The sequence below is a fragment of the Didymosphaeria variabile genome, assembly GCF_027946475.1.
Source record: "Didymosphaeria variabile strain IMI 356815 chromosome Unknown scaffold_7, whole genome shotgun sequence".
Lineage (NCBI taxonomy): Eukaryota > Fungi > Ascomycota > Dothideomycetes > Pleosporales > Didymosphaeriaceae > Didymosphaeria > Didymosphaeria variabile.
Window position 1 is genome coordinate 876,034 of NW_026611626.1, and position 27,308 is coordinate 903,341.

The following is a 27,308-nucleotide window of genomic DNA, read 5'->3' on the forward strand; positions in this document are numbered from 1 at the left end:
AATGCTACGAATTCTAACATGCTGAAAATGCTGAAAATGCCGACAACGCCGTCGCTGCCATAATGCTACGCTGAAACCAATAGAGACACGCCTTTGCTATGCAATCGATACCTTTGAATGAAAACAATAATTCCAAGCTCCGACGAGCCACCTAGCCACATCAATTGTGCAAGCTGAGACCAAAAAGGAAGGTCGACGTAGTCTTTGAGGCGCAGATGGATCTCGGGGTTCAACTTCGAGGCTTGCGCAGTCCCTGTCTCGCCTGCAGTCCGTAGCCCCGGCCAATGCGCACCGCGCGCCACATGCGGTAATACGGCGTCGCGTATCGCCCCGTAGTCGAATATTCGCTCCACTACCAAGACTACTATCGCGATTTCGCTGCAGGGTCCTGTAATTGCTAGATCTAATCTTGCAATATGCGCAACTGATTTCCGTGGAAGGAGATTCTGCTTGCGCGGACTGCATGGCCTAGATGCGCCATCTTGAGAGAGACGCGGTGAGCGGACTTCGTGTCGGCGTCCACGAACTGGTCGTCGTCGGAATCGTATTCTGCGTCTGAGTGTGACGAGTGTAGCGGCCCTTCCCAGTCATCGTCTGACACCGTTGAGCGTACGGAAGGGCAGCGCTTGAAGCATTCGAGTGTTGGCGTGGCTTGAGGGGTTGGTGGGAGGTTGATGACTGTTTTGGCCGGAACGGGAAATGGGTCGGAAATCTCATCGTGCGGCGGAGAAGGATGAAGAAGTGTGCTGTTCTTGCGAGAAGGAGCATCGGGCCGACGAGGTGCGGATGTAGGAGTCGGCTCAGAAGGGACGGGTGCTGGAAGCAAAAACGTGAAAGGATATCCAACTTCTTCCAAGCCGTCACCCACAGATGTAACTCGAGGAGACGAAGGATGAAGCAATGATGAGTTCTCTCGCTTGGGTGGACCTGGGCGTGTAGGAGGAGTGGCTGGTGGCGTAAGGTCCTGGAGCGAGGTAACCGAGGCACGCGGTGGACGCTCGAACTGTTCCTGTAGTGGCGGAGATGGATGCAAGAGGGTTGAACCCTTGCGTGGAGGAGACGGACTGCGTATGCTCGGAGCTGAAGTCTGGTCGAACTGCTTCGCATTACTGGAAAGCAGCTGACGAACGGAAACGATCGATATGCGACGCGAAGAAGGCATAGATGAATCGGATGAACTCTCGCTGAGATCACGCTTTAGGTTCGGTCGCCAGTTAGACTTTTGGCCTGACGATCGAGGAATGTTTGACGAACGTTGTCTTGACAAATCCCTCCATCTTCTTGTCAACGCCGCAGATTGTCGTGGTGACAAGGAAGCGTCGTCGTCGGCAGCCTCATCGTCCGCATCGGGTATCAAGTCGCTCTGGTAGCCGGAGTCGTACTGTTCACTCAGATCCTCCCTTTGTTCCTTGACCTGGCTGAGCATCGAACTACCACTGCCACTGCCGCGCGCAGCCAAGCCTCCTCTTCGAGTGAAGAACCTGGGTCCACCGCAGTTGTGACACAGTTTTCTGGTTATGATGGGGCGGCCGTGTTGCCGAATGTGAGAGCATGGTTTGTGACCAAATACAGAGCGGGGTGCATTGGCGCAGTGTTGCCACATAGCGATGGTATGATCGCACGGTGTGTGATCGATGGGGATAATGACACACATCTTCGGTGGGTTCGAAGGAGGAATGTCGAGGTGTTGTGTAGCTGTGTTGTTACGTAGGCTTGGTCTTGTAGTAATATACGGGCCGGGGTGAAGGTCGCTGACGTTCGAAAGCGGAAAGACTCGAAAGTACCGCGAGGCTGTGTATGGGCTTGTTCATAGACCGTCGTTGTGGAGAAAGTGCGAGACTAGGATAAGGTGTTCGACTACTAAACGGACAATCGTTACAATGCCGCTAGATGCTAGACTCTAGTGTGCGCCCGCCAATGCAAACCCGGGGGATATGAGAATTCGTAAGACGATGTAGCTTGATGCAGGGTCAGCAGCGCAAGGGAAGCGATATGATTTAAAGGCGATCTCCCTGCAAGGGACTGTTGTTTCCCGGTCTCGTAAATCGCCTGTTGAACAAGTGTGCTCTGGGAATGGGTTGGCGTTGGGGTGGTCATGGCGTCGGAGTATGTATAGTAGCCCGGTGACCAACTACTGGCGACCGGATTCCGTGGCATGCACGGCCGCTCCTACACCGTCATCTTACCCTAGTGATCTTTCGCGAGGCTCGGAGAGCTGCACAGATCAACCTTGGCTTTTTCTGCTTCTGTCGCTTAGCTATTGCGAAAGGATGCGAATGATGTAGACAGGCCTCAGGTTGCCGGGACGTGCTTCTAGAAGACTTCCATTTCCTCCGTAACTCGCTTACCAAACCAATCAACGAGCTCGTCTCCCCCAGCCTCGTCCCTCGAAGCAAAGAAATCCGTCATGCGCATGTCGCCATTTCCGTCGTCGTCTACAGGCCAGTCTACTTTTACATCTGCAGTCTTGCCTTCTAGCAATTCTTTGGCTGTGCCCCACGAAAACCGGCACTCGTTGCCCCAACCGAATACGGGATCCATATTCTGCTTCAGCCACGTGGTGGTGCGGACATCAGATGGATAGCCGGATCCCCATACGACGACACCTTTATCGTTGGACGTCTCGTTGACAGAATCGTTGCCCGCGGCATTCTGGTAGGGTTCGTAGCACGTGTCGAGCGCTGCATCTCGGGTAACTTTGGCGCACACCGAAGCGGCGCTCACAACGGGATACAGACTGTCGGCCTTTTTTGCTACTGTGATCTGCACTGTGGGCCATATCCTCTCAAGCTTCTTTTGGTACACTTCGGGTCTGCCAATGGTATCTATGTATATCTCCTTGACATTGACTCCCATGGCCATGACCTCTTTGATTAGCGCTATTGTTGCGTCCATTGCTTGGGCGTTGAGATTGTACTGCGAGGGTGCAAGCATGCTCGCGGAGATGTCACGGGCGGACATGATGCGGGTTGCCCAGCCACATGCCGCGTGGAGATCTGTTTCCCGCGTGCAAAGTTTCCGCATCAAGTTAGAGCGCACCTCCGGAGTCAGGACTTTGGAATCGTCGAAGTGGTGTGTTTCAGCTAAAAGGCTCTGCTGCAGCTCAAGAGGCAGGTAGAGTAGTGCGTAGACCATCGGACCTGCAGCTGTGAGCGACGAATACAATGAAAGAGCAGGCCGCATACCCAACACCGGGCCACGACCGGCTTCATCGACACCCAGAACAACTTCTTTCGCCATGTCGTCTGCAATCTGCGAGGGGATGGGCGAAAAATGGGAGTAGGATTTGCCAGCCAGCACGTCAGGCCTGTGTACGGAGGGCGCACTGAACACGTCTGACGCCGGAGTTTCAAGCTCAATTTCCTGAGTGTCCATCTGGACGTCCTCGACCGAGTCAGTCATGGGTGTTGGCCGTGTCCTGCTATACTCGAGGTTTTTGTAGTAGATAGGATGTAGATCAGAGTGGTGAGGCTTCTTTGTACGGTGCTGCTGGGTTGGAGACGCGTCGCGCGCTGAGCTAAGCAGCCTAGCGTGCGACTTTCGTGCGGCGGCGGGATCTTGCATACGGACAGTGTGACCATGCCACTTTCGGAGCACTAGACAGAAACGAATGCTGTGTAACTACTGGTGTTAGGCCTCGGTTTTCAATGACTTTCATGATTGCCCAATGTAGTATGTTCGCTTGACTTTGCGCGGAATGCATATGAAGCTTTCGTCTATGGCCGCCATCATCCAGGTCATCGTATGAAGATACTACGTGAGAGAGACCGATCGGTAGCAGGCAAGGAGTTTAACGTAACAAGCAACTTTCTACAATGCAAAGCTCATGATGAGTGAAATGGAGTCATCTTTCTGAGACCTGATGATGAGCCCCGCGCTAGCCTTGTACAGCCGCGCTAGCGTCGAGCTCGAGGCAATGACTTCAGCGGGGAAAACCGCGAATTCCACAAACATACTGCAGTCCACGCGACAGCTGCACACACCAGTATATCTTCGATAACTCTCATTATCTGGTAACAAGGCTTTGTGCACGGAGCTCGTAGTACCCCACGTTTCTCGGATAAGCAGAACAACGCTCAAACTATCGACGCTAGCTGCACAACATGTTCAAGAAGAAGCCCAACGTACGCCACCACAAGCTCTACTTTAAAATCGCCAGCTCATTATTCACAGATCAAACCGCTTAGTCCGCTCAAGTCGTCAGAGCGCCGCAGAACAGCCGATCAAATCATAGCTGATTTCCAAATTCCGACCCCCGTCGACCCGAACGCAGATCCAGAGGATAAGGCCGCCTCTACCGCTGGCCTCACTGCTTTGAGGAAGTCGCTGCTGCCCGAGAACGCGCTCTCTGCACGCTTCACAACGACCGCTGGGCCCGACCTGAAGCAAGTCTCGGGCACGGTATATGTTGGTAGTCATGAAGGGACCGGAGATGAGCAGAGGATACTGTGGGCCAAGGTTGGCGAAAAGATGTACCCTACCGGTATGTAGAGTATGATGGCTTTTGCATTTTCCCAGGCGGGGCATTACGGAAACCAACATCACGTAAATCGTTCGTGCGCCGCTTGCTAACGCATGCATAGTTTACACGCTCTGGCACAACCCCGGTATTATACCGCTGCTCTACACTCCCTCTTTTGTCGTCGAGAAACTGCAGGGCGGTGCAGATCTCATGACCCCGGGACTACAACGCGGCCCGCCTTTCCCGAAGAAGGCCACCAAGGGTATGTAAGACCAGGGCCCTACAATGTAGTATGGGTTGTGTTGCCCTATAACATACAGCACAGCGGTGATGACAATGCTGAATCCATACTAGGCGCAGTAGTCGCGATCGCGAGTTTGGAGAGCCCCACAGTACCCATGGCAGTCGGCACCTGCGAGATCGATGTTAGCTCTCTAGGCAGTGTACAGGGTATGAAAGGTCATGCTGTTTCGACATTCCATTGGGCTGGTGACGAGCTGTGGTCATGGAACCCGGCTGGTAAGCCGGGCTCCGAACCGCCAGCTTCCTTGCAGGGATGGGATGATGAGAACGAGGATACAGCATTAGCAGCGCAGACTGCCGGCATGGATCTTCAAGATGATCAGGAAGGCGGCATTGCACTAAGTGCGGGCCCTGCCGAGCGATCAGAGGCCGAAAAGTCACAGGGACTTGAAGGTGAAGACCCTCCGTCACTAAAGCACGCAGTGGAACTTGTAGACGACAAGGAACTGTCCCAAAAAAGGTAAGTTGCGTCTTACATAGCAACCGGGGTTATGCAGTTTACTAATTATCAACAGAGATCGATGACGCCTTCCGAGATGCATTTCTCTTCGGCGTGCGCTACCATAAAGACCATAATCGGAACCACCCCACTTTCGGCCTGGAATTTCCGCTGTCACAATCCAAGGTCATGTCACTCCTGGTTCAACCATTTCTACCGACGTATACACCAGCAAGAACCGCCTCTTTACAGATAAAGAAGACGAGCTGGAAGAACATCCGGAAGTTCATAAAGTATTTGGACAAGCAGCAGATTATCAAATCTAAAGAACAGAACGGCAATGAAACAGTAGTAATGGACATCGACTTCAACGATAGACATGTGGAAGCTTTCGTGCCGTATCGGTTGCCGAAAAAAGACGCGCCGACACCGTCAAGTACGAACGGCAAGCCCGCTGCGCCCTCGTCCGCCGAATCGTCCGTGGGACAGAAGCTCAAACTGGTTTTCTTGCTTCGTCCGAAAGAGAAGCTTGCGCCGATATTCCACGTCTCCAAGGCTGATCCCCGTGGCTTATACACGCCTGCAGAGCTAAAGCAGGTCTTGATAGCCTACATAGAGGCAGAAAATCTAGTCTCGGAGAAGAACAAGCGGCTCATCAAGATTAATCCCCAGCTTGCGGACTCGTTGCTCGGCTCTTCCGCAGCAGATAACGCAGCACTCGCGTCAGGTGCGATCCCCTCGTGATGCGCTTGCTGAGCGTATGGTTGCCGCTGCATCGCCTTTCCATGCAATTCTTCGGAACAATGAGGATATTGCTGATTCTAAGCCGAAAGCCGGTGCGCCACCGAAGATTCAAATCTTGTTAGAGACCCGCAGCGGAAACAAAACGGTGACCAAAGTGAGCGGTGTCGAACCGTACCACATTGCACCGCAACCGCTTGCAGATGAATTACGAAAGACCTGCGCCGGTAGTACGAGTGTAGACCGACTCCAGGGCAGCAGCCCGAAGAACCCGGTAATGGAGGTCATGGTACAAGGTCCTCAGAAAGACGCCATCATCAAAGCACTGGAGAAACGGGGAGTTAACAAAAATTGGATAGAAATAGTAGACAAGACAAAGAAGAAGCGATAGGCTCTGAAGAATCTACAACATAGGCAATGCAAGGCCGACAACACGTATAAACCCCTGACTAATGCAGGGTTCGGGTTCGTGCAGCCATCCTACTCGCGTACCCATCAAAGCTGTCCAGCCAGCATGAGAAGCTGTAGAATATGCGCATGTGTCATGAGTCAAGTATCGAGGAATAGAAAGCATGACCACCTTTCGGTGTCCATAACATACGCCAAGGTTCCGGCGGAAATACCGTCTGATGTGTTCAAGCAATACAGCGTAGGCTTGCACGCGCTTACCTCGCGTAGTTGGCCGCGAAGCGAACCACCGGCGTTCACCGCTTCCGGGGCTTTACTAATCCGCAGGAGCCTTGTTCGGCTTCAGCTGAAAGCCGCCCTTGACAGCACACTAGTGCCAAGTCCTTGAAGTCCTAACTATCATTCCAAGTATCAATTTTGATACAGGACGGTCCGGTCGCCCAACAAAAGATGACTTACACTACTCGTAAGTACGCTTGTTCTTGTAACCCACTACGATGAGCTACCTAATGTGGTTAGCAGCAGCCCCTGATTCAGATGCGGCCCTGGGGCCGTCTCCGTCTTGATGCTCACAGATGCTTCAACTTGAACGCTAGATCCTGAACGTGGGCATGTTCTGAATCCTCTATGCAGCCACTTAATAAGTTTTCATCTTCATACACCCTCCGAGATGTCCCATATTACCGTTTGTGGGACATCTTGCGAGGGACCCTGGTCGGAAGGCGGCGCTTGGCCCCCCGAGCCTCGGCCCCTGATAAGAATTACATCTGAGTCTAAATATCGTTCAGACCCACATACATCATAAAGCGCAGCCCTATCGCTGTCATGGCGAATTGTCGCCTTTTCTCTGTCACGAACCCTTCTCGTTAATGCCGTTGATGATCACAATGACACGCGCTCTGAGCCTTGCAGCTGTAGGAGCAGCTGTCGCTGCGCTGGTATCTCAACCCAGCTATCGCACTCTTTTGGCTAGATGGTCTGGTGTTAATGCGCCGGGAGGCGTATGGAGACTCCTCGCGATTCTCTTCGCGGTTATGAATTTTAAGAACCTGCCGTTTGTGTGGCATGTACGTGAACCCCCTATGATTTTCGTGTGCGAAACCAACGCTGACAGCCCCCAAACAGCTGCGCTTCTTCAAAGCCTACTGGTACCAGATCTTCATCCAACCGACGCCTATCCCCCCACACGCCCTCTTCCAACCCGTAATAACGCAAACCCACGCACCCCTCCTCGAAATAGATTTCAACATGCACAAATCGAACTCGACGTACTTCGCAGACATGGACATTTCGCGCACCCACCTTTTCACGAGCATTGTGCGCAACGGCATTCGCAAAGTCTCGGCGGGGGGGTTCCATATGCCCAGGGCGAGCAATAAGAGTGCGACCGTAGCATCCGCGACCGCGGGACTGGGCGCAACAGAAGGCAGTGTCGGGACAGGAGGAAACGCAAAATACATGATCGCGCTGGGCGGCGTGCAGTGCAACTTCAAAAAGGAGATCCTTCCCTATCAGAAATTCGAAATGTGGACACGCCTGCTGAGCTGGGATCGGAAGTGGTTCTATCTTGTCACACACTTGGTTCGCCCGGGCGTAGGGAAGCCCGCGAGCTTTAGCTTGCAGCCGTGGCGCAAGAGCAAGCGCGTGCAGGGCGAGGAGGTGGATCCGGAGAAGTTGACGGGCGCGGTTTTCGCGACGGCGATTGCGCGGTATGTGATTAAGCGAGGACGGTTGACGATTCCGCCCGAGAAGGCGCTGTTCGACGCGGATATGGTGCCGGAGAAGCCGGAGGGGTGGGTGTATAAGGGCGACGATGAAGCCGAACTCAACGGAAAAGTCAATGGGAATGTAGAGGGTGTGCTGCCGGAGAAGGGCACCGTGGAGTGGAACTGGGATGTTATCGAGAGGGAAAGAAGGAGAGGTTTGCGGTTTGCGGAGGCATATTCAGAGCTAGACGGGTTGCATGATGTTTGGGATGGGGGAAAAGAGGGGGTGTTGGGAGAGTTTGCGGATTTATCGCTATTGTATCGGTGATCGTCATTGAGAGATGGATGTAGATATACCCTAGACTTGTGTTGTACGATGGATGATCAAATCACATAGATTTCTGTACCCGTGGTGCGCAGGGCATTTCCCTTTGACTGGTCGACTCTTGTGACTAAATGGGCTTGGAAGAAGTCTTTCCGGGTCGTAAAACATGCGTGAGCGATGCTCTGGGTGAACAGCTCGCCGAGTAGGGCCACTGGACTGCACATGACAGAGCACACAACGAATAAACTACAATTCCTAGCGCCGGCGAGGATGTGCTCTTGCGTGTACTGGTAGGTGGAAATTCGATATAAGACAACGCTTGCAGCGTGGTGCGTCGCCTGCATAGTAAACTCCATATGACAGGGAAGTTTAAACATGGATGTTTAGAGATAAGGGTGCTATTGGCACGAAGGCGTTCAGAAAAGGAAGCTAGGTATGGCCGTGCTGGCCCCCACTCCATTTCACCGCAATCTTCAGCGCGGAAGAAGGGTACTGAGTCGGATCTACACCGATGTTGATATGTATGCGACCTTTTGCTTGGCCTTCATGCCCCTGAAGCAACTTCGAAAGACTCAACTTGTACACCCACAAATCTACACAAGCTTACCGGGCTAATGTTGAAAATGCTCCGCGGATGATAGATTTTTTATGAGAACCTCTTTGTTCAAATTCTAAATGTCTACCCCAGCATATCCCTCCTCTCCTCGGCCAACGCATTCTTAACAATAGCCCCACACATCTTCGCATACGGATTCGTCCTCACGCTCATCTCCCTCGCAACCTCATCTCCAAATTTCGCCGCCAACGCAAAGTCCGCACTAGCTGACTCCTCCAGCTCGCTCTTACTCTTGCCTCTCCATTCCACCCCTAGTTCTGCAGCTTTCAGATACAGATACGCGCGGTGGGAATATGCAGTCCTCAGAATGCGCGCCTGGTACGGCGACACCGAAGATGTTGCAGACGGGGATGACACAGTCTTCGAAATCGCACGCGAGATGTCCATGAAGAGGGCATCTATCTCTGGTTCAGATGATGAGAAAATGGACTCGTCTTTTGATAACGTTGATTCGAGCTTCATTCGCCTGAGCATGGCGCGGTTGAGATATGCGCTTGGGTACTCAGGGTACTTGGTGATGATCTCATTCTCCTGCTTCATCGCGGCGTCTATATCGACTTGTGATGAGCTTGAGGTGATATGTTGGACTAGCTGGTTTTGTTGGGCTTCGAAGATGGACAATTGTGCTGATGAGATGGTCGGGTGGGAGGAGGAATCGTCGATTGCTGATGTTGATTTCGAAGCTGCGACTGATGAGGGAGCGTTTCTGGGTCGAAAAGCGCGTTTAGGATTCTTGTGTCGTTCGCGGAGAGCGTGGTGTTGGGTGTTGAGACTGCCATCTTGAATAAGACTGGTTGAGAAGAGTTGTTGACAGGTAACAATGATGATGAAGATGTGAAGTGTTGATCGAGGTATCTGGGGTTTGCACAAAGTGCTGTGTTCGACCGTAGTAATCAAGAGCATTCAACTTGACGTTCACTGTTCTGTGACATCGGCTTACGGCTTGTAGCGGCTGTTCTGGTACTTTCGTGAGGCGCTAAGTCAAAACGAGTTAGTCTTGTGCGGCTCTCAACTCCAGCACGCCTCCAGCTTGGACCTCACGTCTTCAGCATGATTTGGCTAGGTTGCGATATGTTGGGAAACGGGATATAATCAAAGTATCGCCGATAGCAAGTAAAGTATTGCGTTTCATGTCGATGAACATACTGATGCTATACCTAGCAGCAGCGACCGCTTGCCTGCAACAACCGGCCTAGCCGTCTGTCAAGCGCAGTCAACACAAACGCGGAACCCCACCGCGGAACATAATTATCAAACATACCAATGGAGTCTCTACGCGCGAGCCCGCTCACGTGCAAAGACGCGCAAAGATTGCCGTGTAAGAACGACTCGGCTTTCCCGGTTAGGCGCGGAGCTAGCGAACAATGGGTACAACGGCCTCCTCAGGAGCGCAGCTCGGCACAAGTGACATGGTCAGCACGGTGACGTTGGCTCGCGGTACGAATGAAACTCGGTTTTTGAAGGAGATAGAATATTCGCATAGCTTAAAGGCTGAGGTGAACCGCATCACTCATTCTAAACCATCAACTCACTCTTGCCACTCTACTGCTGCACGACCACTTTCTTCCAGCCGTCGAGCTCAGATACGCTTACACATAAGTTTTAAGTTTCGTTCACTTTCTGGACTACACACAATATGGCACCTGGAAGGATATCGCCACCCGGATCACCCATTTCCTCAGAACCGTCATCTTCTGATATCTCAGCATACCGGGGGTACCACCATGTCCACTGGTATGTTGGCAACGCAAAGCAAGCCGCTTCCTTCTATGTAACGCGTATGGGCTTTGAGCGAGTTGCATACCGTGGTCTCGAGACTGGCTCGCGCTCTATCGCTTCCCACGTGATACGGAACGGCAATGTTACCTTCGTCCTCACATCGCCACTTCGGGGTTTAAATCAAAGCTCAAGATTCAGTGAAGAAGATGCAAAGCTATTGAATGAGATTCATGAGCACCAAGAAAAGCACGGAGATGCAGTGAAGGGTATGTCGCTCCCCCAAACCACAAAACACAAGTCTAAACATATTGACACACCCCAGACGTCGCCTTCGAAGTCGACAACCTCGACGCAATCTACTCCTCCGCCATCTCCGCAGGCGCTGAATCCATCTCCGCACCACACACTCTCAAAGACGCCAACGGCACCGTGCGCCTCGCAACGCTAAAAACCTACGGCGATACTACTCACACGCTCATCGAGAAGTCCTCCTACAGCGGCATCTTCCTCCCCGGCTACGCCCCGCCCCGTCGACCTCGGACCCACTTTCAAAATTCCTTCCCCCGTCCTCCTCTCCAACATCGACCACTGCGTCGGCAACCAAGACTGGGACGAAATGGACAACATCTGCGACTACTACGAGCGCGTGCTCGGCTTCCACCGCTTCTGGTCCGTCGACGACAAGGACATCTGCACCGAGTACTCCGCGCTGAAAAGCGTAGTAATGAGCTCCCCCAACGACGTCGTCAAGATGCCCATCAACGAGCCCGCGCACGGAAAGAAGCAGTCGCAGATCGAAGAGTACGTCGATTTCTACGGCGGCCCGGGCGTGCAGCACATTGCGCTCCGGACGGACAACATCATCCGCGACATAACGAATCTCAAAGCGAGAGGTGTAGAGTTTATCAAGGTGCCGGATACGTACTATGCGGCGATGAGGCAGCGGTTGAAGAGCAAGGGGATGAAGCTCGAGGAGGACTTTGAGGTGCTGCAGAGTCTGGATATACTTATTGACTTTGATGAAGGCGGGTATCTGCTGCAGTTGTTCACGAAGCACTTGATGGACCGGCCGACGGTGTTCATTGAGATCATTCAGAGGAACAACTTTGATGGGTTTGGGGCTGGTAACTTCAAGAGCTTGTTTGAGGCTATTGAGAGAGAGCAGGAGCTCAGGGGGAACCTTGTATGAAGGGAGCGTGACTGTTGAGTCTTGTGTGGAAACCTTTAGCCTGAGCCGCATGAAGGCGTATTATGCTCTTAGGTGTATCAGGCTCGTGTATTGGGCGGTAGGACTGGCGCATCGATAATAGCTTTGAGTATTAAACGCATATACTACCTTCGTGAACGAATCAAGAGTGTCACTTGCTCCCTTTAGTCCGTTGAAAAGGAGGGGAACCCTTGTTCTTTCGGGGGTGACACGTCAGCCACTGACTGTATGGAACAGGTGCAGGCATGAACTTGAAGCTGACATGCCATTTTGAACGCCGACCTAGTGAATATCTATATCTAAAAAATATTACAACTTCTCAAGTACACCACCATATCGTAACGCATATCAATCATCACTCATGCCTTCCGCTTCTTGTTTGTCCAAAATCAACGTACCGTCGCGTGGTACAACTCAAGCCCCCATTACATAGGCAAATTCCATATGAAATCCAACGTGCCGTCATCAAAGCCTTGGAAACTAGGGTTTGAATCCAGACCGAAAGGAGCCATCGCCGGATCAAAGGGCAGCGCCAGCCAGTCATCATCCGGCATCAAACCGTTGACATCGTTGGCAAGTGAGGCGATACCTGATGTGCCTGCGTTGTGGTTGTTCAAGAAGTCCATCCCAGCTGTCATATTGTTCTCGAGCGACGTTCCTCGCGAAGGGATGCGCGGCGGGCGCGCAGAGACGACGAAGTTCTCGCGAAGTCTGGCTACGTGCAGATCGAGCAGAGTGGCATAGCGGGAGGCGAGGTGCATGTCGTCGAGTGTGCTGGAGCGCATGGCACGAATGGCGGCGTCCAAGATATCTAAAGAGCTCTGCAACTTCTGATTCCGGGAACCTAGGCTGAGAGCTTTGATCAAATAAATGGAGGACGCGGTAATACGAAGGAAGATCCGGACTGGTGAGTACCGTAGAGCACCAGAGTCGTAGAGCTGAACGACTTTCTGCAAAATTTGACAGCTTCCATCGACGACTTCTTGTATGAAGTCGTAGTCTCGTGGCTCTAGATTGAGTGGCAGGATATCCTCTTGCGGTCCATCCGGATCGGTTTCAGCGAGGGTGCGCTCCACTACAGCCTGCATACCAAGGGAGTTCGTGTAAATCCTGACATACTGGTACTCGATGCACAACATGTCGTGGAGGCCGACCTTTAGTTCTATAGCAGAATATCAGTAAGACTTTGATACGAAATGCCATGTTGAAGACTTACTGCATGGATCCAAGTACTTTTTCCTCCACGTAGTAAGCAGAGGTTGAAAGTGCTCGAGGAGTCCAATGTATCTTCCCGTCCGTAGCAGATTGCGTGTAGTCGTTGTTGAAGGATAGATCGTATCCGATACTGATCGAGCCAGTTTGGTCAGTTCGACCCAAGCGCTCATAAAACCCTGCCACTCCTCAGGAGCGCCCGTAGTTGCATTGACAGGTAGTTTTTCCATCAAAGCGTGATTCAGGCTTTGTGGAATCATCGATGTACAACCTAGACGCCACGATAGTTGCTCTATGAAAACGTAGAGTAACTTCCGAGCGCGGATCCGCCTTTGAACAAGTGCTTCCGGTGGTGTCTTTGGGTACGAAACCTGGTCCCTCTCCACATTACCATTATCTTCAAATAACCCCAACTCTTGCGCCAGCGAAAGCGCACAACCCATCAACATCCAGGACATTCGGTCTGATCGTTTCGCAGGCTCAATAACGTCTTCGAGCCAGCGACTCGACGTCGTGTCGCCTTCTAAGATTTGGACGCCCTCCGATGTCGTGTTGTTTGCTCCAATCATGAGCTCGCAATCCCACCCATCACTGGCGGTGGGAAAGTGTAAAGCACGTGGGTGCCATTCAGAGAGAAGCAGCAGAGCTTCTATTGATCCGATCGTCCGTGATTGAGCTTTGGATAGCTTGACTTGGCCCAACATGATCTTCATGATGAAGCGTTGGCATTGCTCCCACAACCGATCATGGACAAAGTAACCTCTCGAGGCACCACCTACGCCGGGCAAAATATTGTACCGCGAGGAGATCATTAGGATGGTTACACATAGGAATGGGTCCAAAGCTATTAATGACCAATGGTTCTCGTGACGCGAATAGAAATCAGAGAGGATCGGTGAGAGCGGCGAACAGTTTTTGAAAAATAGATCGACGTAGGTGACAGCTTCGTGCGCGGAGAACCAGCCCATCTGTACGAATCTGCAAGATGTCCATACTCGCAGAGTCTCTGGAGAAGGCTGTGACATCTGCACCGGTTGCGCCTTGAAGGTGAAGGGGGAGGATGGCTGGCCATCGGGTCCTGTTGAACGAAATAGTCAGTAGATGATAGTGTAGCTTGAGTGAACTTGGGGATGAATGCGTGAGAAAAGTTGTCGTGTGGAGTCACAGCTTGAGATGACACAAGGGAGACGAGAATGGTGCTCACCTAACCCGTACGAGGTGCCCGACCGAGGGGTATCTTGTGTTTGATTTTGTTCAGCACGTGCTTGGTTTTCAAGCGCATCTCTATGATGGGCAGCCTCAAAGAGTAGATTTAAAGCATCGCTGCCGCTGGAGACAACCGTCCTCATGACTGAGTGGGATAGATCAGGTTGAGAGGTAGAGACTCTGCGTAAGTGGGCCGGTGGGGACATCATATCAGACCGCCTGGTATGAACCGAATCATGGGGTGACATGGACTGCACCGATATTGAGGATCGTTGCTGGGTGGACATGTGCTGTACTCCATTGGTTGCTGATGGCGGATTCATTGTTTCGCTTGTATTTACTTCAGATTCCCTCTCTGGCTCTCCAGGTTTGCGTCTCTTCACCCACGAGCGCTCTGAGCGAAAAATGCATTCTCGCATCTCTCTCTTGCAGCGCTGACATGGTGGCTTCAGTTCACCGTCTGGTGTAGCATCTAGGATGCACTTGGCCTTCCTCTGGCGGCAATTGATGCAAGCCTTGTATGCGCGCTTGAAGTCCTCAGGGTGGGTCCTCTTCTTGGATGCGGTACCATCCAGTGGCGCGCCAGGGGGTGTTCTGTCGTTCTCTGGCTGTTGGGACATGACGCGACGGTGGGATGACAGCGAACAGGATATCGCAGGAGAATTTGCTTTGAAGAGCGGAAGGAAGTGGGCGGGCTGAGCTTGCAGCCGGCATTTCGCGGCTTACCCCGCTTTGAGCCGCGGCTCCCGAGTCCACGTGAACAGCCGCCTTCCAAGCTTGCGCCATCAGGTCAGAATCTTGAACAATCATCACAGTGCGAGTTACCCCAGGATACACGATCATAGAGTCTATATGTTGTTATCTAGGAAGCTTTTACCGAACATACATGGTGGTGAGAGCTTGGGCGTACAGAAACTTGCGAAGTTCGCGTCGATTTCGCGGTGCGACACAAGTCTGCGGTCTTCGGAGACGCGATCTACAGCAAAGTGCAACCTCCCTTAGATTCTGCGATGAGAAAGTGTCGCTCTCTGTAGACCCAACGGGTTCTGGCGTCCTATCCAGTTCCTTGCTTCATGTTGTAGTGGACGTTACAGAACAGCAAGCGAAGGATCCTCTTGCTGAGCTTTGAAAATTAGTAGCTTGAGATTAGAACATTCGCGACGTAGAAAGGGAACGGGGGGTATTTCGACAGCCGTCGTACTTTCTTATGTCCTTCAATCAAGATAACTCTTTCTTCTTAGCCAGCACAGGCGCGCCTGCTTTAGATAAGCGCGAGGCTCGCACGTACTCGCCCTTCGGTCTCTTCATCTTTGTCGGCCCTTCACCCTAGAGCCGATCAAAGATGACCACTCGTTCCGTACACTGGCCCAATTCAGCGTAGATCCTGAGGCGCAAAGGCGCAAAGTCCGCGGTGCCTGTGCATCACGGACGCGGTGTTCAGCGGACTCTCTCCGCACTCTCCGCCCTCCATGCCCCTACCATCATCTACGCGAACTACAAACATCTTCCCGAAGGTCCATACCGACTGGCGATCTGCCGCTATTGAATCTGCCTCGTGCTCATAAACACCGCGGAAACATTTCGATCCGAATGCAGCTTTGATAGCGTGCAGGATGCGAGCGCGGATGCAGGCGCGGAGCGGATGTTGTCCACCCCGCGCCATAAGCCTACGAGATATCGCCTTGTGCTAGCAGCTCAGCTGGGATAACGATGCTGGAAGAAGCGGTGAGTGATGCAGGCGTTGGTAGATCCTGGGAGTGCAAATGTTAGGTGCAGATGATGTCGTCTTCGATTTTGGAGTGCGAAATCGTGAGAAGATGAGGACGATGGGCCCCAAAAGCACACTGGGCTCCGCGCGAATCACAGCACCCCTTGGCATACCTCCCCGAAGCAGCTAGCCCCGCCACACGCCTCCTCCCGCTTCCGTCCCAAACACCTTCCGTCCCACGACGTTCAAATCGACTCCGCCGAGCACTCTTCGCAGTTTCACCGGGACCCGCTCAGCTATGGCCCAGCCTTGCTGTCCTGCCCATGAAGCCTCGTAATAGCCCCACCGCGATTTGTCAAAGTCGCACATCCCAATGCCTCACGCCAGCGCCCAGACTTTTCATGTTGACATAATGTTTCGCGCAGAGCCTCCTACGGGATGTGCTTCGGGAGGCTAGCACCCGCCACAAATCTTCACACATGTGCAGGCAGCCAAGAAGAACCACTTCTTCCACGCATCACGTTGTCCCACCCAAGGCCCAGCGCTGCGCAAGCAGACTCCCGGGAGACGAGCTTCCCGCTGGCGATGCGCTCCCCAATTGTGCACACATCTGCTTCCCGACGGGCTGCATCCCGAGCTTGGCTGCGGCCGATGATCTCCCCCGTGTAAGCTGACAAGACTGTCCAAGGAACCACGGGACTTCTACGCGCCGTGGGCCTGAAGTATTTAAGGGCGAGGGATTTCGAGGGAAAAGAGAGCGGGACAGTGGGCGCAGTTGCTTTTGTTATCTTTGGACTGCAGCGAAGCTCTCTTTGATTGTGTCGCTTATAGCGAATCTCTCTTTGATTTTCCATATGGGAACGAACCTCTGGCGATTTCTTGAGGACTGGAATGGACCTCTGGCCAGATTTGCTGGTAGATGGACGAATTTGCCATTATTCGATTTCTTGAGAGAGCGGACATTTGAGCTCAAATTTGGTCCCACGCCACGATGCAATTCTTGAACCGCGGGAGTGGGAAACGCGAAGTGTGGATTCGACAGGCATCCAGGACAGAGCATAAGGCGACAACCTGCGGACTTCTCAGTTTCAAGGTCGAGAGATCGAGAAGAATTTGGCAAGAAAACGCCATGGCTGCCACGACAACAAGTCGTGGCTTGCCACGTTATCATTTGTATCACCACAGGGAATGTCTAACATCAAGGCCTTCCCCACACACAACTCAGCCACATGAGAAGTGAAACGCCCACAGATGCAATGAATCAACGCCTCCATTCTAATTATACAAGATGTAACTTGATAGGCAACTGATAATACATGGAATTAACCCACTATCATTAAAGAAAGAATGGTTGCCCCTGTTTTAGACGTTCTTTCATAGCAATATATAGGAAAAGCAAGCAGAAAGAGATGATTGACCCAGACCAGTTTAGGTTACAACACCGTGACGACTCCCCCAACCCGTAGTGTACAAGGCTCGCGCACACGTCGTACTTGATCGACATGATGTGGCTGCATAGTCACAGTCTTACCCAATGCAAGCGCATAATAATGCTGACTGGTCGTGGAGGCTACTTGCGTCTCCAAGTTCCTGACAAATGAGAGAAAATGAGAATTACGCATGCGATGCCAAGCCACTCTGGGGCTTGGTCCTAATTTGACGATGCCGAGACGTAGTTGCGTGTGGTGATTCGTGAAAGATGTATTTTCGTGATGCGTTAGGTCGGACGCCAGCGGAGAAAATTTTTGGAGAAGCGAAGGCGTGATGCTTACGCGAAAGCACCGACAATAGACATACCGGCGGCACCGATCAGGACGTAGCAGAAAGCCTTCTTCTTCGCGCTGCCGGTCAAGGTGTGTTGCGCCTCCTCGGACAGGAAATCTTCTGCTAGCAAATCGACTAGCGCAGCGTAGAGCAGAAGACCTGACGAGATGGCATTGAATGTACCGATGAGAATGAGGCCAAGGGGACTCTCGGGATCGAAAGCATTGCCGACTGCGAGACCAAGAGCCTGGCCAAAGGGAGCGGTCGTTCCGAAAGCGATGACGAGTGCCCATGGCTTCCAGCTGCCCTTGGGATATGGGACGGCGGCGATACGCGAACCCAAACCAAGGCCCTCGAAAGCTTGATGGAACACGATGGCGACGAGGAGAACGATGAAGCCGTCTGCTGTGAGCGAAACAGTCATACCAACGAAAACCGAGTGGAACAAAATACCACCTTCGATAAGCGTGATTTGCGAAGAAAGCTTCCTGAGCACCGCTGGGTCCACTGGAGCCTCCTCAACATCAGTTTCGAAGTACGATTGCTGCTTCTCAACGTCCTGAGGCGGCTGGTTGTAGTTGGGCAGCGCGGGCATGGCGCGGTTGACCATGGCCATCATCTCGTCACGCTGGCGTACATATTGCTCATAGAAGACGATGAACCACGGTGGCATCTCGGACTTGACTTCGAGTTCGCGGTCGTCCTGCTTGCCGAAGGGGAAGTTGTCGCCGGCATATGTGTTCTCAACCCACGGGCCCTTCTTGTCTGCTGGGTACGCCATAGTGACCTGGGAATCGTAACTCTGGCGTCTGATGGGGTTATTGAACTGATTTTGAACGCCTTGAGCACCTCCAGCAAATTCATGACCATCTGCGCTACCGTGGCTGTGGCCTCCAGTTTTCGAGTTGAGCCACATCTCGATGACGAATAGAACGAAGAGCGAGCCCATCATGATGACACCCGGCATGGCAGGATACTGCTCCGTGAAGAGGGCCGGCAATGACGGATCATTGAGTGACTGAAATGCCGTTGGAAGTAACTGTACTTATTAGGCCATGCATTGTCAAAGGTTGAGATGACTTACATGCACAAAGGCCGTTGCTATAAGCACTCCAGTACCGAAGTGCTTACAGAAGAAGAAAGCGCTCGGCGGAATCTTCATCCATTTCACCTTCTTTGCCACGACCGGAAAGCCGGCTCCACTGATACTGGCAACGAACACGATAACTAGGCATGTCAGTGTGAGTTGTAGAGTGCTTCAAAGTTAGTCTACTTACAGACCGCCGCGATGTGGATCGCGTCTACCGGCATGTTGAAGGAAGTTTTCTATTAAAACGTCTAGGACAAATAGAGATGGAATGAAAGAAAACTCCGTCTAGACCTGCCAGCAGCTGAGGAGATGGAAAGAGAAGGCACACAAAGAAAGTCTCTTCCAGAGAGTGTAGAAAAGAAGTGAACGAGGTGACCCACGGTTGCAACTTGAGGCTCGGCGCTGCGCAATGCGTCGTGCTTTAAGGCTCTAGTACAAGGTAGCGAGCTAGCCGTTCCTGACTGATCAGCACGGCCTCAGAACACTTGGGTGGAGCAACTTGGTAGTAGTGAAGCTTCAATAACGTAGACCATGTCTTAGTTTCCAAGTTGAGATGAGGCTTGACACAGATGGGCGGAGGTCCAAACTGTGCCAGGTACCACCGCTGAAAGGGCCAATCCCAGGCCCATTGGCCATCTTGAAGCATATTGTCAAGGCATCGAGGCTCGAGTGACGGCTGGGCACTGGGGAAGCACAGTGTGGAGTGGCTGCGATGCGGCTCTACCGCCACCCTCGGCTTGTGGGGCCACTGCCGACGAAGAAACATCCAAGCACGTCCAAGCACCGAATTGATGCGCTTGATGTTGTAGGGCGAGGTCACCTGTTGCAATGAGGGTGGGAGAAGTCAGGTACACAAATTGGTGGAGCCAATAGGACGCGTCACGTTTCCACTCGACCTAAGCGCCAAGTCGGCAGAGGGTTTTCCGCTATGGGCATAGGTACAGGATTTCTTGGCGGTGTAATTCGGAAACGTGAGGAGCATGAAGAGTCGAGGTTGGAACAGCCCGTTTCGTGGCGCCATGCACGACGATCTTTTAGCACGGCCGGCATGATCAGCGGCTAACCGATATGTCCACGCATTATTCCCCGGTCTTGGCAGGCAGGCGCACCCCGGCCGCCAAGGAAAGAGCAAGGAAAGAGCGATAGGAAAGAATAGCCCTACACAGCCGCCCCCGCGGCAGGTGCTCGCGAGTTGCCTCAGTCCTCCTCCATCCGCTGGTCTCCTACTCTGTCGCAACTCTCCCGGGACCACATTTTCTACGACTTTTGCGGGTCAACGCGCAACGCCTCAAGATATGAGATATGCAAACATTTGACAATCTACGCCTGAGGCAGCATTAACAGTGGGGGATGCGCGATGGTTCAAGATGGTGTCTCCGTTTCACCCCCCAGCCAACGTTGCCCAGAACGCTTAGCGAGTTTGGCATTCCGTCCCCATCACTCCGCACCATCACATCTCACCCTGCTGCAGATGCTTACCTGCGTCTAGTGCTTCTCGGCGTGCAGAGAAGCTCTCGAGCGATGGGCTAGTCCCATGGCGCTTTCCGCCGCTCGTTGTTGCTTAAGACCAGAGATTCTCTATATGGCCTGCTTTCTCTCTTCCATTCCAGGCATCAACACAACAGATCCACTTCATCACGCTCGGAAAACATGGCTTCCGGATCTCGTCGTAAGGTTTTTGTCTCCGATTGCGTCGCATGTTTCCACTGATCTCTCCTCTTAGCCTCATCACAGAAGGGCCAAGCTGCCAACCAAACATCTGCACCACTCGACGCTGGCCCCTCGTCACCGACAGCCATGTCGGCACGCTCCACTGTCACTGCTAATGAGCAGGCTGATGCCATCCACTCTCTGGGCACCAACACTGCCATTGCTCCGGCCGAGGATCAGGTGGTTGAGGTTACCACTGCCAACGGCGGGGACCCGTTGGGTCTCGGCCAGCACAAGCGTGCCAATGTCACGCAAAGACAGATGGTGGTTGACTACCCAACTGCCAATAAACGTCACATGAAGAAGTTCTACACAAGACAGAACGCCCTCATCGATCAATTCCTTGAAAGTGGAGACGAGGAACGCTTGGCTGCTCTTGACACCATGGAGAATGGTCCCAAAGTCAAGTTTGCCGTCAATGCTTCCTTCGCGGTCAACTTCTTTCTCTTCGTGATCCAGCTCTATGCTGCCATCTCCACCGGTTCACTGTCACTGTTTGCTACAGCAGCAGATGCCTTCATGGACCTCGTATCATCCATTGTCATGCTCATCACCTCCCGTATGGCTGCGCGGCCTAGTGTGTACAAGTACCCTGTCGGTCGTACGCGTATTGAAACCATCGGCATCATCATGTTTTGCTGCCTCATGACCACGGTGGCCATCCAATTGATCGTAAGCTTCTCTTGGCTGCGAGGTTTCACTCGTCACTAATTATTCCCAGGTTGAGTCTGGGCGTGCATTGGGAGAAGGTGCTAAGGACCACGAACAGCTCCACATCATCCCCATAATCTTTGTTGCTGTCGCGAGTAAGTTGGTCCAAGACTGGTTCGTCTCGAGTGATTGCTTATTCAGCCAAGTCTTCTGCAAAGGTTCACTATGCATCTATTGTTTCTTCCTCCGCCGTTACCCTGCGGTGCACGTCTTCTTTGTGGACCACCGCAACGATATCATTGTCAACGCTTTCGGTTTGACCATGTCCATCATCGGAAGCCGTGTCGTATGGTACCTTGACCCCCTCGGCGCCATTCTCATCGGTGTCTTAATCTTGTGCTCCTGGGCTGCCAACGCCTTTGAGCACATCTGGCTCCTCGTGGGCAAGTCTGCACCGAACGAGTTCATCTCCAAGCTCATTTACCTCGTCGTCACCCACGATACCCGCATTCAGAAGGTTGATACCGTAAGTGTTTGACCACATGGTCTACAATTAGAACAAGACTGATACATGACAGTGCCGAGCCTACCATGCTGGACAGAACTATTACGTCGAGGTTGATATTGTCATGGATGAGGACCTCCCACTCAAGATTACGCACGACGTCAGCCAGACCCTGCAACGAAAGCTTGAAGGTGAGTGAACCCCAGTATCGGATGTGGAGCTTGACGACTTACTATATATAGGTCTTGCCGATGTGGAGAGAGCTTACGTGCACGTCGACTACGAGAACGAACACGATATCAAGGAGGAGCACAAGCCCCTTTACGAGATCACCGAACGACGCTCAATAAAGCAACGTGTTAAAGCGCTTCTATCAAAGAACAAGGCCGAGACGTCATAACAAGGCCGCCTTATCGCTGACGCCTCCCGTGTTCGTCACCCCACGACACCGCGCATTGTATTTCTAGCTCGTCTTCCTGTCATCTCACATGGACCTTGGCGCTTTGTTTCGTTGTTCAAAAGTCTTCTTCATCATCATTTGATACCTTAGTGCCTAGGGCGAGACGCGCAGCACTTCACATATAGCATGTACACATAGTCACTCTTTGACACGAATGTTAATGAATTGGGTCGGTCCTTGAGGACCGCCATCTATCTCGTACGCCTTGCAAATAGCTTGTTCTCGCCTTCTTTCACGTCGGGCACGGCTAAATGACTTGGATCGACGCAGCTCTCAACAAATTCCGAACTCGACGCAAGTAAACACTTCCACCGTGCTGGTTTTCCCGATCTGTCTTCGAAGGATCCTTCCCCTTGCGTTCCTAGGATGAGCACGCGCACATACGCCTGACTGGGAACCCGAACAGACAAGCGGTGTCAAACCCCACAATGGCACTCCATTGTGGATACTCCTGACGGTGCAGACTCGGCATGACGATCTTCTGCACTTCAGAGAATGTAACCCAATATAGTGCGGCTGTGCATGTATCAGCGCATGCGTTCGTAGACGGCAGGCTGGAGATACACCAGGCCGTTCGCGTCCTCCAGTATATCGTCGTCTAGCTCCCGGATCTCTGAGGTTGCCCGGTTTCCGGCCAGCTGCTGGGAAGTTCCCCTTTCGATGGCGGCGTTGACGCTGGATACAGTTTCTTGTATTGTTTCGTGACTGGGCCACACATTCTCGCTCACTTCGTTATGGTATGCGCTGGGTGAGTAACTAGCACATTTACGTATCAGGGCTATCTTCTCCTCCGAATGAAGGTCTTCATCAGGATATATCAGTGGTCCTCGTGCCTTCTTCCCGGGCTCAAAATCTGGGGAGAGGACCTCTGGGGCGCTGGCGAGCGTGTCCTCGAGCTCTGTGTCGTAAATGCCGTGGCTAGGCGGCCTCGACATCTTCTCTTTGAGAACAGGCTTGGTGCGGGTTTTGCGCTTCAGCTTCGCGGGGTTGCTGAAGTCGGGAGGAGGTATGTACTCCATCGTCTCGTGGAAATCGTTATCGTCTTCGATTTGTCCGGTTGCTGCAATTGCCGCTGCGTTGCGGCCTTCCTGTTTTCGTTTGTCGGTAGCCGTTACCTCAAGCATCAGACGCCGCCTATGTGCAACCGTGTTTCTCATATGAGGCTGGCTCTGGATTTGATCGCCGATGGCCACGTCTTCTAGCATGTTGATCAAGGCTGAGCTGTCGATGGGTTGTGAATGAGGAAGAGGCGGCTCGCTGTTCTCTGTCGTGGGTGTCGTGGGGTCATCTTCTGTGCTTGAGCTTCTTGACGGGTGCCAGATCACGGTCTCCACGCTCGACGTACTACCGCTGCGTGCCCTTTCCAGCCGTCGCTTAGACGATCTGCCCTCGCGGTCACGCTTCTCCTTGCGCTCTCTTCGCCGTGCCTCGTGCCTCTCCTTCCGTTCATCCTCCAACGAGACTATGACGTCCTTTTCCGCCTTGAAAAGATTCTGGATGTACAGCTCCTCCTGTTTCTGTCGCTCGCTCGCGGCCTTCATGGTCTCTTTCTGCACGTCTCCAAACGCAGGGGTCTGCTTCTCTAGCTCCCGAAAGAAGCTCCACCGTTCAGTCGTCTCAAGATACCAATGACGAATCGCCGAACTCTCCGAAGACGCATAGACCCTGTTAATGTAGTTGCGCACGAAGTTCAAGCCCATCTCGCGCTGGATAGGCGAGTGTACTGGGAAGTTATGCCATAAAGCTCTGATATCGAACAAAGTGACGGGTGGTCCTATCATGAGTGTCGTCTGGATATGCATGTACAAGGCTTCGATGCCGGCCGGCGGAAGCTCCAACGCCAGCCATGCCTTGTGGACGGCAATGCTGACCAGTAGGCTGGGTGTTGTCATGTACCTGTCGTAGGTTCCAGGTGGATTCTTAATGTTCGCGATCTGCATCATGCGCGCGACGATCCATCCCAGACCCTCAACTTCCATGTCCTCGAGGATGTTGACACCAACATAAGGCGTGCGTAGTGACAAGTGGATGCCAGCTGTGCTGAGTTCGGGAGGTGGCATGATCCATTTGCGCAGAGCAGGAGCGAAGTGGAGGACCATCGTCAGAGGGATGTTCGTGGGAAGGTCAGTGAAAGCATCGAGGTCGTTGATGCCGAAGAGAACGTAGGGTGGGGAAGTGACGTTCTTGGGGAGAGGAGACGGAGGGAACTGGAGCATGTAAGACATGGCGGCTGTCTATTGGCTTCGCAATAAAAGCAGGCTCGATCGTGAATCGAGACTGCTTCGGATTGCCGTCTGCGCGTAGAGAGCCCGGGTACTCAGGCGACACAGGCCGCGCAAACGAGCGAGGTCGTTTGACGCGTTGCGGCAAACAATTGCCTCCGTCGACTGAGAACCTGCCTTGGTCAGCCGCCTTGAGTATATATGTCAAATGAATGCAGTGTCGATGAATGGGCACGGGTGCAATGGCCGGGTGGAAGGATAGAATGAGTGAGTCAACACGAGTAAACAACACTGCAGAGCAGTATTTCACTAAACAGACAGCACAGGACTCACGAGGCCACGTTTCCCGCCCTACAAAGTTCCAGCGCGTCGCTTCAACACGCGATCTCGTTCGCGCCTGCCTCAACTCTAGAAACTCAACGTCACCCAAACGAACAACCCGGCGCGCCCCGCGCGTGCTGAGAGCCATGTCTGACGCACCTAAAGAAACTTCCAGGTTAGTCGCATCTGGGGAATTTACGTACCCAATCACAGAGGTAACACAAATCAGCAGGGAAACGCAAGAGCCCAAGTCGCGGAAGGAGCGTTCGCGCACCCCGTCACCGCCACCACCGCTCTTCACGTACGACAAGAACACGTCTCGAACCACTTGGCATAAACAAACTGCGGATGAGCAGAACTACATCCAGCTCGTCGTCGAGCGAGAAGGTTTCCCTCATGGCGCCATCATCGCTGACCGCATCGATCCGCATCTGCTTTTCAAGGTAGCTCCAGCACTCCAGAAGCGTCTTGAGGGCCGCCGCATCTTTATTCCCCCGACAGCATGTCTAGACGAAGAGGTTATCGAGTCGATGGTATTTGGCCTCATCCGTTGCGCGAAGGAAGATATACCCATGCCCGAGCCGGTTGAGAAGAAGCCTGTTACCATGATCATGATACACTGTGTTCTGGTCTTCTTCGAGATGGAGAAGGAAGCTCAAAACATAGTTCAGAAGCTGTGGGACTTGTTTCAGCAGGTCAAGCTCACGCCCATGGATGTGCTCTGGATCTGGGACACGTTTAGTGGACGTGTCCAGTCCGAGCCATACACTGCGCCCTTCGCCCACGAGTACGTACAGATGATGGCGTGGCAGATATTGAACCTGGACGCGGTGAGTGTGTTGGATCAGGATATTCGACACCTGATTGAGCTGGAGAAGGAGCCGAAGTACTTCACTGAGACGATGGAGGCGCGTTTCAAGACACACGGACTGGGGAAGGACCCTATTGTTCCAGAAGCACTGAAAGAGGTTCCTTCGCCGCCTAAGGTGGCCGTTGCCGAAAAGACCAAACGTGAGATCAATGCTGATGATGATGGTTGGTCGACTGTTACGAAGCGATCGAAACTGAAACAAGGAAATCAGAGTATCACCGACGCCAAGTCCAAGTCAAACACCTCGACGACGACCGAGTCCCTTCCCGGTGTGAAGGCACCAGCGTTCAAATCGGCAGGCGTGACTGATGTGTTCAAGTCGCCCACGCCGCCTCCGACTCCATTTGGTACACCTACGGCATCAATCCCGAACGTAGGTCCAGCTGCTTCTAAGTTCAGTTTCGCGGGCGCGTCGAAGGCCATTGCGGCGGATCGTCAGGCCGCCTGGCGAGACACACCAAAGGGGAGTGCAAAGCGAGTGAGTTTCTTCGTTGGCAACACTAAAGATGAGGAGCAGAATAACACAGGCTTGAATACACGAAAGCCTACTATAGCTTCGACTGAGTTCAGCTTTGGGGGAGCGAATACTTCAATGCCTACGGTACCGAATACGATGACTATGCCATCTACTTCTTCAGGAATTGGTGGGACACCAGACCAACCTCCTTTCGGTGGATTTGGTCAACCTGCACCTGGCGCAACCACTCAAGCTCTGGCACAGTCAATCACTACTACCAACGCAGTAGGCTTCGCATGGGGAAGTTCTGGTGCGACTCAATCCACCAGCAGCGCATTTCCTCAGTCTTCCAATTTCCGCGGAGATCCCTTTGGCGCCCGCACGGCACAGCAGCCCCCGCAGCAATCTGTTGGTCATTTTGGCAGTGGATCTGTATTAACTGGAGGTACGCAAGGTCCAACCCCCACGGCAGGTTTCAATCTGTTCGGTGGAGCTTCTACGCAAAATTCCGGAACTCAGCACACCTCGCCTGGGGCTCCATATAGTAACGCCGATTTCAACTCATTTAGTGCTCCAGCGTCAAATGCGCCGTTGGCGGGAGCGTTTGGCGCACCGCCAGCTGCCTCATCGAATAATGTCGGCGGATTTGGAGCCCCGTCGAACAATTTCACCCCGTCGAATGGGACTGCCCAGGTATCTAATAATACAGGTTTCGGCATGAACAGCAGTCTTGATGGCCAGTCTCCGTATCAACAGCCGAATGGCAGCCCCTTCGGTAGCCCATTTGGCAACACCGCAAACACCGCGGGTGCTGGAGGCAACGTGTTCGACTTTCAGGGTGCATCTTCTGGCGACGGCGGTGGCGCTCGAAGCGGAGCAATGGGTGGTGGTATGGTGCGGAAGATCGCGAAGCCGACCGGGGCGAGGCGCTCTAGGCGATAGGGGAATGAAGCGGATGTTCGTCGAGAGGGCAAACGTGACGTGGGTTCAAAATGACATGAAACGTATCGATTGAAAGGAAAGGTGATTTGAGTATGGGAGCGAAGATGAATCCTTAACGTCGAGTTGCGGCAAAGTCCTCGTTTAGGGAAGTATGCACGTTGCAATAAGCAGTTTCGGATTGATCGAACATATGAATGAGTGACTGGTTTATTGGTTTTATCTCTTACTCTCATCAACCTCTGATGTAAGGCAGGACAACTCAT

At 52.8% G+C, this 27,308-nt stretch overlaps 11 protein-coding genes across 11 annotated transcripts; 5 read left to right on the forward strand and 6 right to left on the reverse strand.

Annotated features, from left to right (window-relative positions):
• Positions 1-403: 403 nt before the first annotated feature.
• N0V89_009417 (uncharacterized protein) lies at positions 404-1,603 on the reverse strand (the record flags this gene model as incomplete). Its single annotated transcript, XM_056218168.1, has 1 exon — positions 404-1,603. The coding sequence occupies one exon, from the start codon at positions 1,601-1,603 to the stop codon at positions 404-406; it is 1,200 nt and encodes a 399-aa protein (XP_056067433.1).
• Positions 1,604-2,313: 710 nt separating this feature from the next.
• N0V89_009418 (uncharacterized protein) lies at positions 2,314-3,564 on the reverse strand (the record flags this gene model as incomplete). The annotated part of the gene is made up of 1 exon (XM_056218169.1): positions 2,314-3,564. One exon carries the CDS (start codon positions 3,562-3,564, stop codon positions 2,314-2,316), a length of 1,251 nt encoding a protein of 416 aa, XP_056067434.1.
• Positions 3,565-4,103: 539 nt separating this feature from the next.
• On the forward strand, positions 4,104-6,336 carry N0V89_009419 (uncharacterized protein; the record flags this gene model as incomplete). Its single annotated transcript, XM_056218170.1, has 6 exons — positions 4,104-4,124; positions 4,174-4,483; positions 4,584-4,724; positions 4,817-5,158; positions 5,281-5,931; positions 6,038-6,336. The coding sequence occupies 6 exons, from the start codon at positions 4,104-4,106 to the stop codon at positions 6,334-6,336; spliced, it is 1,764 nt and encodes a 587-aa protein (XP_056067435.1).
• A 1,099-nt stretch (positions 6,337-7,435) lies between these two features.
• On the forward strand, positions 7,436-8,387 carry N0V89_009420 (uncharacterized protein; the record flags this gene model as incomplete). The annotated part of the gene is made up of 2 exons (XM_056218171.1): positions 7,436-7,444; positions 7,479-8,387. 2 exons carry the CDS (start codon positions 7,436-7,438, stop codon positions 8,385-8,387), a joined length of 918 nt encoding a protein of 305 aa, XP_056067436.1.
• A 676-nt stretch (positions 8,388-9,063) lies between these two features.
• N0V89_009421 (uncharacterized protein) lies at positions 9,064-9,540 on the reverse strand (the record flags this gene model as incomplete). Its single annotated transcript, XM_056218172.1, has 1 exon — positions 9,064-9,540. One exon carries the CDS (start codon positions 9,538-9,540, stop codon positions 9,064-9,066), a length of 477 nt encoding a protein of 158 aa, XP_056067437.1.
• A 1,096-nt stretch (positions 9,541-10,636) lies between these two features.
• N0V89_009422 (uncharacterized protein) lies at positions 10,637-11,908 on the forward strand (the record flags this gene model as incomplete). The annotated part of the gene is made up of 3 exons (XM_056218173.1): positions 10,637-10,985; positions 11,042-11,248; positions 11,325-11,908. 3 exons carry the CDS (start codon positions 10,637-10,639, stop codon positions 11,906-11,908), a joined length of 1,140 nt encoding a protein of 379 aa, XP_056067438.1.
• A 443-nt stretch (positions 11,909-12,351) lies between these two features.
• Positions 12,352-14,964, reverse strand: N0V89_009423 (uncharacterized protein; the record flags this gene model as incomplete). The annotated part of the gene is made up of 3 exons (XM_056218174.1): positions 12,352-13,088; positions 13,143-14,216; positions 14,802-14,964. The coding sequence occupies 3 exons, from the start codon at positions 14,962-14,964 to the stop codon at positions 12,352-12,354; spliced, it is 1,974 nt and encodes a 657-aa protein (XP_056067439.1).
• Positions 14,965-17,820: 2,856 nt separating this feature from the next.
• N0V89_009424 (uncharacterized protein) lies at positions 17,821-19,127 on the reverse strand (the record flags this gene model as incomplete). The annotated part of the gene is made up of 3 exons (XM_056218175.1): positions 17,821-18,855; positions 18,901-19,043; positions 19,094-19,127. 3 exons carry the CDS (start codon positions 19,125-19,127, stop codon positions 17,821-17,823), a joined length of 1,212 nt encoding a protein of 403 aa, XP_056067440.1.
• Positions 19,128-20,703: 1,576 nt separating this feature from the next.
• On the forward strand, positions 20,704-22,172 carry N0V89_009425 (uncharacterized protein; the record flags this gene model as incomplete). The annotated part of the gene is made up of 5 exons (XM_056218176.1): positions 20,704-21,288; positions 21,338-21,422; positions 21,474-21,793; positions 21,846-21,963; positions 22,015-22,172. 5 exons carry the CDS (start codon positions 20,704-20,706, stop codon positions 22,170-22,172), a joined length of 1,266 nt encoding a protein of 421 aa, XP_056067441.1.
• A 587-nt stretch (positions 22,173-22,759) lies between these two features.
• On the reverse strand, positions 22,760-24,457 carry N0V89_009426 (uncharacterized protein; the record flags this gene model as incomplete). The annotated part of the gene is made up of 1 exon (XM_056218177.1): positions 22,760-24,457. The coding sequence occupies one exon, from the start codon at positions 24,455-24,457 to the stop codon at positions 22,760-22,762; it is 1,698 nt and encodes a 565-aa protein (XP_056067442.1).
• A 464-nt stretch (positions 24,458-24,921) lies between these two features.
• Positions 24,922-27,045, forward strand: N0V89_009427 (uncharacterized protein; the record flags this gene model as incomplete). Its single annotated transcript, XM_056218178.1, has 1 exon — positions 24,922-27,045. The coding sequence occupies one exon, from the start codon at positions 24,922-24,924 to the stop codon at positions 27,043-27,045; it is 2,124 nt and encodes a 707-aa protein (XP_056067443.1).
• Between the last annotated feature and the right edge of the window lie 263 nt (positions 27,046-27,308).